The sequence below is a fragment of the Xyrauchen texanus genome, chromosome 20, assembly GCF_025860055.1.
Source record: "Xyrauchen texanus isolate HMW12.3.18 chromosome 20, RBS_HiC_50CHRs, whole genome shotgun sequence".
NCBI lineage: Eukaryota > Metazoa > Chordata > Actinopteri > Cypriniformes > Catostomidae > Xyrauchen > Xyrauchen texanus.
The window spans coordinates 17166584-17181917 of NC_068295.1; the positions used below are offsets into that span (position 1 = coordinate 17166584).

The following is a 15334-nucleotide window of genomic DNA, read 5'->3' on the forward strand; positions in this document are numbered from 1 at the left end:
TACCTCTTCCAGCAGCAATCCTAGTTTTCCCAAGGTGGTCACCCATTCAAATACTAGCAAAGCTAAACCCTGCTTGTTTCAGCGGGTAATCAGGCAAGAGCTGCAAGGTGATATGCAGCTTTAAAGTGTAATATAATATCTAATTCTGGAAGGATTTCATTTAACATCAAGTCCTGTGCTATTGAACATTGAAGCGCAACCATGAAACATATCTTCCATTTTCAACTGAACACTCAAGAGACCTCAATAACCTTTTTTTTTTTTTTTTAGCAAATTTATTTGATGACAATGTACAAGAACATTTTCAGGATGATGGTCTTCCCTGAAGGTTTTACTGTAAGAGGGAAAAAAAAAATTACAGTGAGAATTACACTTCATCATCATCATAATAAATATTATATATATATATATATATATATACACACACACATACACACACCGATCAGCCACAACATTAAAACCACCTCCCTAATATTGCATAGCTCCCCTCGACCCCCCAAAACAATGCCAACCAGCATCTCAATAGAATTCAGAGAAGCCATTCTACTCACCACAATTGTACAGTTTTGAGCCATTCTACTCACTTTGTCAGTTCAAACCAGTCTGGCCATTCTCTGTTAACATCTCTCATCAACAAAGCGTTTCTATCTGAAGAACTGCTGCTCAGTGGATGTTTTTTGTTTTTGGCACTATGTAAATTCAAGAGACTTGTGTGTGTGAAAATCCCAGAAGATCAGCAGTTACAGAAATACTCTAACCAGCCCATCTGGCACAAACATAAATCAAAGTGATTATCTAATCAGCCAATCGTGTGGCAGCAGTGCATAAAATCATGCAGACACAGGTCAAGATCTTCAGTTAATGTTCACATCAACTGAGAATGGCCAGACTGGTTCGAACTGACAAAGTCTGCTGTACAATTGTGGTGAGAAAAGGATCTCAGAATTCTATTCTGAGATGTGGGTTGGCACAGTTTTGCTGGTACAAAGGGGACCTACACGGTATTAGGCAGGTGATTTTAATGTTGTGGCTGATCACACACACGGTCAAAAGTTTTGAAACACCTACTCATTCTATTTTTTATTTTTTCACATTTTAGAATAATAGTAAAGCCATCAAAACTATGGATTAACAAATGGAACTATGGGAATTAGTTTTGATTTATTTTGGATTTGGTTTAGTCAAAACGTGTCATTTTAGCATCTTCAAAGTAGACACCATTTGCCTAGAATTTGCAGACATGTACTCTTGACATTTTCTCAACCAACTTCTTGAGGTATCACCCTAGGATGCTTTTTAAATCTATATGTTGGGCACTTATTGGCCAACATATAATTATATTTTTGTCTACAAAACTAATTTCAAACATTTAAGCAAATGCCTTCAGATCAAAAGATCATGAGAAACATTTCAGTCAAGAGTTCCAAAACTTCTGACTGATAGTGTGAATGTATATAACTATTATATGCAAAACCACATTACGAAAAAACTAAATATCCTGTTTAACAAAGACAAATGTTTAATATTTTTTATAATTCAACAGGGTAGGGTATATCAACTAAGGAACAGGTCGTTTCTGAATATTCCAGTGGGCAATGTCACACTTGCAGACATGCAGTTAGTAGTGGTTTGTAATTATCAAGTAAATTGTAGCTTAGACAATGTATGAGAACAACCCAGATGTACAAAAAGCTGATCTTTTATCGGAGTTAGAAAGACATGTCCCTTTAAACATCTGCAAGTGTGGTGAGGCACTGGGATTTAACATGCAAAGCACTTCAAGTAACTGGTAAAAGTGGATCACATCAGCACACCATGCCGATTTCCACTCTACCTTCTCTTGAAACCTCATTTCTGTAAAGATCCGATGGAGGCAAAAAGGGGTAAAAAATTGAAATAAAAATAAGACTTTTGAACTAATACCATCATTTTCTAGAATTGCTCTGAAATACAGTAATTTCATACTGGAAATGTGAAGTGTGTCCCATAAACCGAGTATGGGACAATTAAATTGATTTTATAATATAAAGTATTTTCAGACAGCAATGTATCTTGTTCTACTGATTACTATGTAGTCCACCACATCACTAATAGTGCACTATTCAAGCACACTACTTTTGCTACAAATGTGGGATTAAACAGAGGTAATTTATGTATTTTACAACCACAAAATGCTCAGTAGCATTAGCTATCAACAAAGCAGCTAAATGTTTGGAGTTAACATTACAGATCACTCCTGACTCCTTCCACAGTAGTTAGTCTACTTGTGAAAGCATTTACCTTCTACAATCCAGATGTTCATTTGATAAGAGGAAAGATGGCAAATTACAAATTAAAACAAAAATGGGGTCAACAATGTGCAACAAAAAAACATGGGCAGCTCCAAACCATAAGACAGAAGTTGATTATTAATAAACATTACCTTTTTGCCAGCGGCACCAACACTGGCTTTCTTGATTCCTCTAACTTTCTTCATTCTATTCTTGCGTTCCTTGCGCTGTTTTCTGGATGTCTTTTTCTTCTCATACAGACCATGCTGAGGAGGACAGATGAAACAACTATATTAAACATGACATAAACAGCCATTACGCACATCAACATTCATTTCAGTCTTCAAGAGCTACAACTAAGGTTGAAAGATTGACAAAATCTAAATTGCAATTATTCAAAAAAATATCACAATAGTGATTTGAACTGCGATCTGATTATAAACAAAACAAATTTGAACATGCCCTACTGCCAATTGAAATACTTCTCTAGAAAGAGTGCTCACACTATAGTCCTCTTAAAATGAACCATCTTGAAGACAAAAAATACAACAAAAACAGACTCACATCTCCTTTACATTGTATCTGTACACTGTGTACCTGTTTGTCGACTTTGTAATAGTGTCTATGCCCACTTTTCAACATTTTTGGTACCCAATAATAAGCTATTAAGTTAAGAAATTATGTATTTTTGTCAAATATTAGCAACAACTATTATTATTATAAACAGTACCATATTTATGTAATCTTTTCTAAACCTGCATGTAGCATAGCGATGCGGGTATTTAATTTAGCGGTACAGTGAAGTTAGTAGAGTTTACAATTGCTTTTAATTAGGGATGTCCCGATCCGATACCTAGATCGGTATCGCATCGATACTGACGTTTTTAGACGGATCGGGTATCGGTCCGACCCAAATCCGATACTCTGTGTTAGTCATGTTCGTTACTGTCAAGCTTAAAAAAATGACATAAAAGAACTGTTAAAACACCATTAAAGCGGTTCATATGACTAGTGCATTTTATTCAAAGCCACTTGAAGCCACGTGATAGCTCTGTGAATTGCAATAGGCTGTGTTTAATAAGTAAACATATATGTTCTTGCACGCGCAGCTTCAGCGCGGTAGTGAATGGTGCTTTTACACACACGCGCACGGCTATTTATAGCCTTCACCCGTGCACAATATTTGTGCGCTACAAACGAACATCTCAGATGTAGATGCTCAGCAGTTCGGTTCACTTATAATATGGACTTAGGAAGGCACTGGAGGTGCATTTAACCAGAATTTAATTAAGAAGCGAATTAAACTGAATAAAAAGGGTGAGGGTTTAAAAGTTAAAGCTGTCACGGGAGACTCACGAAGAGGCAGAGATATGAACTCAGTAGCAGGGTTATTGAGCAGAGGATTGAAACAGTGATGTAAATATTGTGAGTAAATTCAGTTAAGCAGAGTGGCAAACAGCAGGTTAAGTAATATCCAGACAGTGTATAGATATGATGAAAGAGATAACTCAAAACAATTTTATGATACATGCAGGCAATAATGAAGACACATGATTGACATAGTAGAAAGTTCTGGAGTCTCAGAAATACTATCGATGAGAACAGGCACAGAGTGAGAAAGTGAGTGAGAGAGAGGTATTTATTTATGCAGTCATTGATTAGCCACTAATGATATGCAGGTGCGTGTAATCAGAACTCAGGGAGTGCCAGTATGCTAGTTAATAATAAAGTGTTTCTTAAGCTATACATTTATATTGAAATAATGTGTAGTTAACAGTTTGTTTTTCTTTACATAGCCTATTAAAGAGTACACCCAATTATTTCCACACAATACTGTAAAGATATTATAAACTGATTATGTAAAAAAACAACACTGTATCAGATCGGGATCGGCCAATACTGAGATTTCCGATATCGAATCGGAAGTGGAAAAAGTGGTATCGGGACATCCCTACTTTTAATGCAGAGAAATGCCTCATTCACTCTTGTCAAAAACCCTGTATTATGAGGTTCCTTCAGATTTGGATATTAACTTTTAACAGCCAATCATATTTGGTATTTCACAAATGTGCAATTAGTGAATCTAGAGAGCTGAAAAAAAAGAAAAACAAACATGCTCAGCTAATTAGCCTCACACATGCTTCGAGTGTGTAATAAAACTGATCAGAGCTGCACATATAAGCACAGCGAACAGACGATTTAATTAAATCACAGCCTATGAGGTTTGATCAATTAATTGCACTACTTTAATCGTAAAGCCCTAACTACATCACTAATACAGGGATTCATTCCAAAAATTTAATTTCTGTCTTTAACTCACTCTCATGTTATTCATGTATGACTTTCAACCATGGAACAAGAAACAGGAGATATTAGGCAGAATGTTAGCCTCAGTCACCATTCACTTTCATTGCATTTTATCCATACAATGAAAGTAAACTGTTACTTAGGCTGTCAGTCTCAAACATCTACTCCTGTTTTCCATAGAAGCAAAGCAAAACAAAAATACAGGTTTGGTAAAACATGTGTCAAGTAAATGATAAACTTTTCTTTTTGGATGAACTATCCCTTTTGTGTGAATGTGCTGAAAATGATCAAATTGTGCTTCATTCCTTACAGCAAAGAAAGCATCAGTGGCCTACCCTTTGCAGCCTATATTTGGGCTCATTCTTCTTAGCATAGTCCAAAGAATCGTAGACCATGGCAAAACCTGTTGTCTTGCCACCACCAAACTGAGTTTTGAAGCCGAAGACGAACACAACATCTGGGGTGGTTTTGTACATTTTGGCAAGCTTTTCCCTGATCTCCGTCTTTGGGACAGTTGCTTTGCCTGGATGCAGGACATCGACAACCTGAAACAGAAAAAAAAAAAAAAAAAGAGCAAATGCATACAAAAATTATCAAACTATTCAGCCAGCATCTTACGTTTGCCTCCCACTTACCATTTGCTTTCTCTGAAGCAGTCGGTTTGTCATAAATTTTCGGGTCCTGACAGTGATTGAGTCGTTCTGCAAAAAAGGGACATGTTAGAAATCTTCCCAAAATTCTCAAGAGCCAGGATGACCTGTCCTGCTCCACAAAAGTAACCTTCCAGCAGAGTTTAGCTCTAACTCAAATCAAACAAACCTTGAACCAGGTAATCAAAATTATTGGGTTTATTTAAAAATTTAAGATGTGCCTGTTCTCAGTTGGAGCTGAACTCTGCTATTAGGTATAATAAAAGGCAACAGGATTTAGCACCCCAATCACAGATTCTCACATTGCCTTCCCTTTAACAAACGCATGACAGCTAATAGCAATTTTCTATAATAAAAAACAAAATCCAATTGTGTTCCAAGTATGCATCCTGTACAACTTAATGTGCATGAACATGACCACAAGAAACAAAATTATGTTTGGTGTGCACCAAACAGTAGCTTAGCTTCATTAGCTCCATTAACTCTAAACCAAACCCCGGAGCCACTAAAACGAACGTCCAGTTTAATATCGCCTCTATATCAGCTATACGGATACATATGTAGACTACACTGTTAACTTTGTAACATTTACCACTGAGTGACAACAGCACGATTCTTTGAAAGGAGACAACTTCGTCTTATGGAATACGGAAAATATAAATAAATATATGCTTATGTCTTCTCAATGACACTTTATTTTGATTATAATATATTCACTATGTGCTTTAATGTGACAATGCTGATTTAATATCGTTGGATGGTGAAGATTAAGTCAGATTTTCGTTATCATTTGTCCAAACTACACTCACCATATTGGCGTTGGCTCGCTCAGGGACGAGGAAAAGGAAGAAGGACCTGTAGGCGCCCGAGAATATGCCTGAGCCGTGTTATAGTACACTGAGATACTGCCTGGTTGAAAGGGGAAAAATATTGGCATCTATAGCCCACGGATCTTAGCTTTAAAGTGTTAAAAACATTAAATAGTTTGTAGAGTTAATATATACCACCAAATTTAATTGAATACAAAACGTAATAACCTATAGCACTGTTTTTCAATCTCTTTTGTCTACCACAGTCTCATCTAAAGGAACTGGAAAAAAAATAAAAATAGACATTTGTTTTCATTAAATTACTTATTATTTTTATGAACTGGTTATATTGTTTCCTGAATTAATTGTTTCTAATATTTAAGTAATTTTATAGCTACTTTATATCAATGGACAGCCCTAATTTCACAGTTTGTAGGTGACAACACCTTTGAAAATGGTCAAATAAATAAGACGCTAACCATTCTAAACATACTATCTCGTCCAGTCTTTGGTCCTTACCTCGATCAGAAACATTAGTCTTAATGCAGATTAAAGCAGAGACCTATTCTGTTTTAAAGTGAATAATTTTAAGAGAAAATATTAATTTATTCAACCTGAAACTGTTTTGTCTTATTATTTTTATTATCATTATTATTATTTGCAGGATTACAAGGTGGTGCCATTTCACCACACTTGCACAAAAACAGAATAAATGCAATGTATTTGAGTGTAAAATGTATTTTTAAATGATACACAAAATATTGAGTCCTTCTCAGATGCAGTAATCTGAAGAGTGGATTTGCAGTCACCACATTTTATTACACATCAAAGACATAAAACCTTTTCTTATATTTATGTAATGGTTTGTTATGGCCTTGGTGGCTTTTGGAACACATTTTCTGTTATATTATGAGATCATTCTCTAATCCATCTTGCATGCATCTTACTGTTTTCAACAGAAACTTTCTCCCCCAGAAAGAATAGAGATGTCCAAATATTTGACCTTGCAGATTGCACCTGATCAAAAATATGAATTCTGGGCTTGTCAGAGATGTCTTCTTCCTGTCTGGCAGACTTTGATAAATGTACTTTTGAATCATCCTTCACATCCACAGTGTTTGTGCCTCCTAATACAGAGGGAAAGAGTGGACATGCAGTTCTTCTGGAAGTTGTCATTTATGAAAGCATAGATTAAAGGATTTTTGAAAGAATTAGAATTATATTGACTGTGATGTCATCATACTTCTTGTCCAGGTAACCTGGAAACAACAAAACACTCAGTTAGTATTCAGACTTGAGAGTGTAACGTGCATGGATATATGATTGATTGCGGTTGTGTGATCAGTGAGCTGTATTCGCAGACTGTTTCACTCATCTCTACAAGAGCGTATGCAAGTTCACCAGGCCAAGATCTGTACTTGGGTAGTCCTGACCCCGACGTGTTGCAGGAACTGCGCTCAGCAACCGACCTTGCCCTCAGGGCCACGAAGAACACAGCACGGACACTCAGGGAGGTGTGTGAACAGAACAATGAAACAGTTTCCATACAAATTCATAGACAAGACTGAACAGCCTCAGATCATTCTAGCTGCATTTGCCTCTAGAGGCACGATTGGTGGTAATGGTCATGAAAATTGGGCACTTTTAAGACTTCTCCCACTAATGATTGGGTTTGGTATCCCAAAGAATGATGCAACATGGGAGAATTGAATGCCTTTGAAAGACAGTCTGGAACTGGTGACATCCTTCAGATTCACTGGCGATACTATTGATTTCCTTGGGCTAAAATTTCAGAGCACAGAGGTTTCCTTTTACAAGTATTTCCTCATTTTGTATTGCATCCCAAGCACTACATTGAACATTATCCACAATTAATAAGGATTTTTGGGCCTCTTAGAGATGTCTGGACAATGCATTTTTGAAGGGAACATTTAATCTTGAAACGCGAGTGTCAAATTCATTGATTTTCTCATTGTTAGATCTATTAGTTATATAGTGATAGTGAAGGAAAATGACATTCGGAAAATCATGCTTCGTAAGGAAACAACAAACCTTTGACTCATTGGTGGAACAACTTGAGGAGAAGCTAGGTCTTTACACAAGTTTTCTCTTCAGTATGAAGACGCTTATTTTAACAATGCACTAATCAACCTCATGACATTTCAGATTTAACCGAGAGGCCCACCTTAAAGGTAATCTCTCTTGTGACATCTCCTACACCAAGCACAGGTGACACAGACATTAAATCTTTGTCCTTTGAAGAAGGGTCATCTCATGTACGCCAGGCTCAGTGGCCAGAGACATTTGAAATTCCCAATTTTACGGTAAATATTGAGTACAGATTGCACCAAGGAAACCTTCAATATATGAAAGACAAGAAATATATGCAAGTTCCCAGGGACATGAAGCACAAAATTCTTGAAAACTTGTTGAGTCTATGTACGAGTCTATGGACAATTTCAATGATGTCAAAAAAACATCCATGCCTTACTGACAATTGTCCTTGTTATTTGGCTGATGAAGGGTTTTGTTGACAATTAATTGATAGCTGTGCATTCCATTTCAAGAGTGCAGTCCATTATATAGTGAGGTTCATCCTAAGTCCAAGGTTCAGGCAATGGCATATGAAGTATCCCATATCTTATAGGTCCATTGTAATAGAGTGAAGTGATGTTTGGCTGGCACCGGCTGCTATTACTCATCATCACTCAGCGACATGTAGCAGTGGAGTCCAACACGAAGCAGGAATGGAGCTGGATCCAGCCGGTTCAGGTGACCTCAGGATAGGAGTCCCGAGGTTGAGACAGGGAAACAAATATAATAATATTAGCATAGATGCCATTCAATTTATTGCAGAGTTATAGATCACGATCAATGTTTCTGGTTCCTGCAGACCCAATTAAAGCAGCTAATTGTGAGTTGAAAGATAAATGAAGTGCATTCCTGGCTAAATAGATGAGTATTTGGTCTAGACTTAAACTGAGTGGGTGTGTCTGCATCTCAAACAGTGTTAGGGAGACTATTCCATAGTTTAGGAGCCAAATATGAAAAGGATCTACTTCCCTTTGGGGATTTGATATTCTAGGAACTATTAACAGGCCATAAATTTGCGATCGTAATGAATGTGATGGAATATATAATGGTAGAAAGTCATTTATATACTGCAGAGTTAGATCATTCAAAGCTTTGTACGTAGTTAACAAAAATTCTTTAATCAATATGAAATTCACCAGGTAGCCAATGTAACGACAATAAAATGGGGCTAATATGATCATATTTCTTGGTTCTCGTCAGAACTCTGGCTGCTGCATTTTGAACCAATTGAAGTTTATTTATTGAACTTGCTGGACATCCTCCCAGTTATGCCTTACAATAATGTAATCTTGAGGTCACGAATGCATGACTTAGTTTTTCGGAATCAGCAACAGTGAGTGTGTTGTAATTTAGCAATATTTCTTAGGTGGAATAATGCTGTTCTAGAAACATTGGTCATTTGATTTTCAAAGGACAGATTGGTATCAAATATAAGTTCTTCGCTGTTGAAAACAATGTAACAGTACATTCATCGTGAGTCAAATAATATTTAACAGCTTGTTTTTAGAGTTTTTTGTTCCAATAATTAGTACCTCTGTTTTGTCGGAAATGAGTAGAAGGAAATTTCTGGCCATAAAATCTTTTATTTCTTTGATACACTCTGCTATTTTGGGGAATTGTGAAATCTCATCAAGTTTTGAAAAAATATAATGTTGGGTATTGTCGGTATAACAGTGGAAACTTATTCCACGATTCCTGATAAAATCTCCCAGGGGAAGCATATACAAGGAGAAAATCAGAGGCCCTAAAACTGATCCCTGTGGCACTCAATACTTTACTTTTGTTTGGTTTGTCTATGTAAATTAGGAATCGTCAAAGTGTTAGCGGTCTGCTAAATAGGACCTAAACCATTGTTCATATATACTATTTCTCTGTAGAAATGAACATATTTGGGAGGATACTACATTTTCTAGTATTTTTATATAAACGGGAGATTTTAAATTGGTCTATAATTAGCCAGATCTCCAGGATCAAGTTGTGGCTTTTAATAACCTGTTTGATAACTGCCATTTTAAAGTTTCTTTGAACATGTCCTAAGGATAGCGAGGACTTAATAATATTAAGAAGAGGTTCTGAGATTACAGGGAATACCTGTGTGGCAGGGCGGAGGGCGGGGCTGGGTCGTGATCCTACACACCAGGTCCCGTATTAGGCTAATTAACAGATCCCACAATAGCCCCATTGAGCTATTGTGGGATCTGCTAGACTGTAAGGTACGTTAAAAGTGCCCGACAAAACAGCCACATCTATGGCAAGTGCTACAGGAAGCGTGGGGTGAAATGTCACCTGAATATCTGGACAAACTGACTGTTAGAATATCAAGGATCCGCAAAGCTGTCATTGCTGCACGAGGACGATTTTTTAATGAAAACTCTGAAGTGGTGTAAGAAATTCTGATAAAAATTTGAATTGTAATTTGTCACATTATTAATGTCCTGACTATACATTGTGATCAGCTGAATGACACTTTGGTGAATAAAAGTCCTATCTATCTATCTATCTATCTATAAATTAACAGTAACAGTGAGATTAGCTTTGCCTGTTCTGTAAATATAAAATGGGGAACGTTTGCAAGAACAGCTTTATTTTGATCACTGGCCAGGTTCTTACATGTCACTGCAACTGGGTTGAATGCCTTTACTAGAGCTGAAAACAGCCTCTGCTTTAACTACTGGTGTGGACTGAACACATAGTGTTGCCATGAGTTTCCAAGCAACCAAGCTCTCCTCACACGAGGCATTCATATAGTTTGTAGTTTTATCTGTACTAAACAAGGGAGACAAGGCCTTTTCAGAAACTGTGGGAACTCCCCTATGTTCATAAAAGTTTCAAAGTTCAGCAAGTACAAATGTATCATTTTTATAAAGTTGATATTTGTGATAGTCAATCCTTGTGCTTAAAATAGAACTATATTTCACCCATAAAACATTTTTGACATTAACGGTCTCAAATCGACGTAGGGAGGATAATATTTTATGTATATACGGTAGTTCCAGAACTATTTTGCCAACATACATTTGGGAATTTGATGCATTGCACTTTTACAGTACCCCATCTAGTGGCAATGTATAGTATTTCAAATCTAATAGATTATACATGATATTTGCTGTAAGCATATTAAAATTCAAAAGCACTTGGCAGAGAAGATAAACAGACAGAGAGCTGATAAAGGAACTTTTATTTAACCTGCTGTAACATTGTCCAATGGCATTGGCATTTCATTGAAATTAAACTGAACAGGGTTTCAAAGAAAGAAAATATTTTCAAATTTCTGCTGCATTAGATAAAACATTTCCATCCAAAATCCCATCTAACAGAACTAAATTTAATTCTGATTCTTGAGAAAAGTATTAATCAAATCTAACATTTATATTTCAGAGTTGAAACAAGCTGGGATTTGACAACTCAAAATCTATTACAAAAGGACAGAAAATATCAAAAGTTCCCTTTCCTTTATCATTATTACTTAAATGTGACTCAAGTAAGTCTGACAATGATTTAAACCGGACATGACAATGTGCAATGTGTTCTTATGGATTTAAATTCAATTTATGACCAGTATTGAATATTTGATAGAAAGTTTAACTGTAATCGATTAAAGGCAAACCTAAACCTTATTTATATTATTTTTAAGTCAACCAACCCATTAGTTAATTAAAAACATTACACTGCAGTATGCCCAAACCTTTCCATCCATGTAAGAAAATAAATGATGATAAACGTTTTTCAAAATTGTAAATGTTTTCTAGTAAAACAGCAATATCTTGATCTTATTCTCAACTTAATAACAGGGAAGAATAATACAAGTAAATTAATCGATCCCGTTTAAATTATGAAACTGTATTTGACACAGCAGCACAGCTTAGTAAAGTAAGGCATGGATCTGGAGACTGAACACAAGAGATCACTGCGAGAAGAAAACAAAAACTTTTCTGAGATTAAAAGAATGGCTGAAGCACAGAAAGGGACAATTAAAGTGATGAGAATACGATTTATAATCTTTTAAGTCCCTTTGTTTGGATAATATCTTTGCTTCATTCTCATTTAATATTCATAAAACCATCTCACCTTCCAGAAAATTTGGCATCTCAAAAAATTAGATATTGATTCTGACATGTGAACTAAAGGTTAAGAAGCAGATCAGAACAATATGCATAGAAGAGCATTGGAAAGATTAATTTCAAGTTTTCAAGATTTTTGATCTGAATCAAAATATGAATGTGTGGTCACTACAAAACTATCCATCTTTGAAAAGGATCTTTAAACCTTTACATTGTGTGGTTGGGAGATAGACAATAGTACAATGACCAAACAACACTTCAGTGCTTTCCTACCTTTGATTTTTTTGATTATCAAGGTTTGTAAAAACTGTAATAACTGGAGATATCATAGCTGATATGAATGTTAAATATTCTCCATGCTGCTTCCCACTTCAAGGCAGCAGCAACAGGTGTACTTGTTAGGAATATAGCGCAAGTGCTTCATGAGACCAGCTCTCTTTGTTATTGTGTTTCATAAAGTATATTAAACCCTTTATCCAGTCCAACAGCACAAGGTATTGTCTACCTTTGACCAGAGAACATATTTAACAGTGACTACAGGGTTGATGTTGATGCTTCAAGTATCACAAGACCTAACTCACAGCGCAAAGGTAGGAATAAACCATACTGTTAGCAGGATGAATCTGAACCTTTAAAACATTCTGTCTGAAGTAACAGTCTGGTCATTCAAAATAGGGATCAGATGTTATGAGTTCACTTAAAATTAACCATTACATTTTCAGGTGAAAGGAAATTAGAAGTATATGGACTTAAATGCTTATTTCAGGGTAGTTCTATATAAAACTGACAATTTGTTTGGCATCGTAAAATGATTGATTAAGGACTCTATAAACCTATTCCTCTGAACTGAACAAATACCTGAAAATCTTGAAAATATCTGGATGTTTAATTGATACAAAAGACTTGGAATAAAAGTGGAATTATCCTTATTTTTAAACCAAAATTATGATAGTCCTGCTGCTCTATTTTTCAGCTTTTGGATGGGAACAGGTAAATATTAAATTTGCTCGTGAATAAAACAGACTACATTAAAGCCATTTGAAAGGAATTAATTGGAACAGTGTACTCTTAAAAACAATTCAGAACTATCAGAAGTGAATCTCTGATGGCTGATCGGTACATGAAGTCCATTACAGTGAATTGGCAATATGTCTGGGCACTTACAATACAGAATTTTTCCTTTGCTCTGTGACTAAGAAATTATAGCTTATGGTAGCCCTGAAACCTAAACAAATAGTTAGGATTCAAAACTCAAAAGTTAGCTTTCAGGGCTCCAGCGGCCCCACTGGGCAAACTTTACTCATTTATCCCCATGATTATGCAGCACCCAGCAGCTAGAGAGAATTAAAGGAGAGGGCTCACAATATTGGTTTCTACAAGCCAAGCCTCTGGCACACAGGTACCAGGTAATTAATCATTCTTCGCACTGGTTCCTCTTCTTTAGATGTCCATCTCAAACTGAGCATCTTCACCTGTGACACAAAAAAATTACATTTCATATGCAACATGCATTATCACTACTAAACTAAGAAAGTCATAATGCTAACTGTATTATTCTAGCAATTACTAGCCTAAACCTCCGACCAGACCTATTTGTTTTACTGTTTGTGTACAAAAGATGAGATTCCAGTTGAAACAGTTCCAGATACGTAGGTTTTTAAGACTAACCTGGCTTGGCATCATGGTTGTTGATGTTTTTAGCTTCATTTCTCTTGTTTTCATTCAGGATGTTTCTGCTTGTCACTCCTGGGATAACCGGCAGGTGGGCTGGAGGCGTCTGGGCAATAGGTGAGTTACGCCGGTCTAACAGGAACTTGCGATCATAGATTATTCGGGTACCTGCATTTAAAAAACAAACAATCAACTAGTCAGTCTGTCAGGTCTGCATATTGTTACAATACAGTTTATTACATAATTATCTCTATGACATAAACAGGATCATAGACCAGAGGTATTCAAACTGGGGTCCTGAGACCTCAAGTGGTGCTAGGGTCTGTGAAAAAAAAATAAATACAATAAAATAAAATAAAAATGTAAAACAAAATTAAGTTTGACATTACAGAATTTTTACAGTTTCGTTCTGCTTTCTAAAGACTGGTTGGAAATCATGAGATTAATTGTGATTATTTTATTCTATTGAAACCCCTAGTTTTTAACTATCAAATAATCTGCTTATAGGTTTGTGGTAAAAATATTTATTGAACTGTCACCTTGAGCTTGCTCACTGGCTGTTGTTAGGCCATATTCTCAGTAAAGCTTCTTTGGAATAATATTTATTGTAAAAGCACTATAAAAATACATGTGAATTTAACTGAAAAAGTTTCCAATAAGGCTTCTATACAAACATTAATAGTGAAAAAAGATACTAAGGAAAAAACACTAAACGTATTACAAAATAAATATACTGGGGTGTTTATTTATATAAAAATTATTATTTTATTTTTTTTGAACAGGAGTCCCTCACAAGCATGGTGATAATCATATTTGGGGGTCCTAGGCATCAAGGTTTAAAACAACTTTTCATAGACAATCCTAATGTAATCCTAAAACAATCTGGCTCTTAATTATGATCATCCATTCAAAGTTCAATAAGAAAAATGGGTGATATGTACTCAAAGACATTTTCATGACTTTAAAATCACAAAAAATAACTAATGCGATTAATATGACTGATCACAACTTCCAAGAAAATACTGCTTTTAGCAATACAAACAGTAGTTCTGTTGATCCAAAACAAAGACAGCATAACCATGGTTAGGGCTTCATGCCCACAACAGGACATCCTCTACAATTAGACTGTCTCCACACAAACTACAAACAGAAATCAGCTGGGACATAGAACACAGGTCTCAGGCGTGAATTACCTCCCGGGGTGGTCGAAAATAAAGTGCCTCCAGGAGTGGTGCAGTAGTCGTGAGGTAGCTGCGTTGAGTCGTTGATCAGCACCGTCCTGGTCGGGATGGCCCTGCTCTCAGTAAACTGACGGCTGGACGACATTGCACTTGCTTCGGGGGTGCTAACCAGAGTCGAGCGGTGGAAGGTGAAACCTCTGGCCCTTTCCCTTCGTTTCTTATTGCTTTCCCAAGGCTTTCTTGACGTTCAGCTCGTGCACCCAGCCGTCAACACCAACCCCTCCCTCCGCC

General features: G+C 36.3%; 2 protein-coding genes across 3 annotated transcripts; both read right to left on the reverse strand.

Moving 5' to 3' along the window:
* Positions 1-252: 252 nt before the first annotated feature.
* On the reverse strand, positions 253-6096 carry rps24 (ribosomal protein S24). Of its 2 annotated transcripts, XM_052150794.1 has the most exons (6): positions 6037-6096; positions 5213-5278; positions 4913-5122; positions 2423-2536; positions 1835-1854; positions 253-334 (listed from the first exon to the last, which is right to left on the reverse strand). In XM_052150794.1, exons 1-5 carry the CDS (start codon positions 6037-6039, stop codon positions 1849-1851), a joined length of 399 nt encoding a protein of 132 aa, XP_052006754.1. In that variant the 5' UTR covers positions 6040-6096; the 3' UTR covers positions 253-334; positions 1835-1848. The 2 variants fall into 2 exon arrangements, with proteins under 2 accessions (XP_052006754.1, XP_052006755.1); XM_052150795.1 differs by lacking the exon at positions 1835-1854.
* A 5169-nt stretch (positions 6097-11265) lies between these two features.
* Positions 11266-15334, reverse strand: LOC127660514 (eukaryotic translation initiation factor 4E-binding protein 2-like). The gene is made up of 3 exons (XM_052150798.1): positions 15056-15334; positions 13860-14030; positions 11266-13663 (listed from the first exon to the last, which is right to left on the reverse strand). Exons 1-3 carry the CDS (start codon positions 15186-15188, stop codon positions 13632-13634), a joined length of 336 nt encoding a protein of 111 aa, XP_052006758.1. The 5' UTR covers positions 15189-15334; the 3' UTR covers positions 11266-13631.

What these genes read in the sequence shown, in the direction of transcription:
- rps24 (XM_052150794.1), bottom strand. An exon ending in TGCTTCAGAGAAAGCAAATG is followed by an intron (nt 5,123 to 5,212) that starts GTAAGTGGGAGG and finishes TTTCTGTTTCAG; the next exon opens with GTTGTCGATGTCCTGCATCC. An exon ending in CCAAATATAGGCTGCAAAGG is followed by an intron (nt 2,537 to 4,912) that starts GTAGGCCACTGA and finishes TGTCCTCCTCAG; the next exon opens with CATGGTCTGTATGAGAAGAA.
- LOC127660514 (XM_052150798.1), bottom strand. Translation starts at nt 15,188, where the DNA reads ATGTCGTCCAGCCGTCAGTTTACTGAGAGCAGGGCCATCCCGACCAGG. An exon ending in ATTTTCGACCACCCCGGGAG is followed by an intron (nt 14,031 to 15,055) that starts GTAATTCACGCC and finishes TTTTAAATGCAG; the next exon opens with GTACCCGAATAATCTATGAT. An exon ending in CAACCATGATGCCAAGCCAG is followed by an intron (nt 13,664 to 13,859) that starts GTTAGTCTTAAA and finishes TTTGTGTCACAG; the next exon opens with GTGAAGATGCTCAGTTTGAG.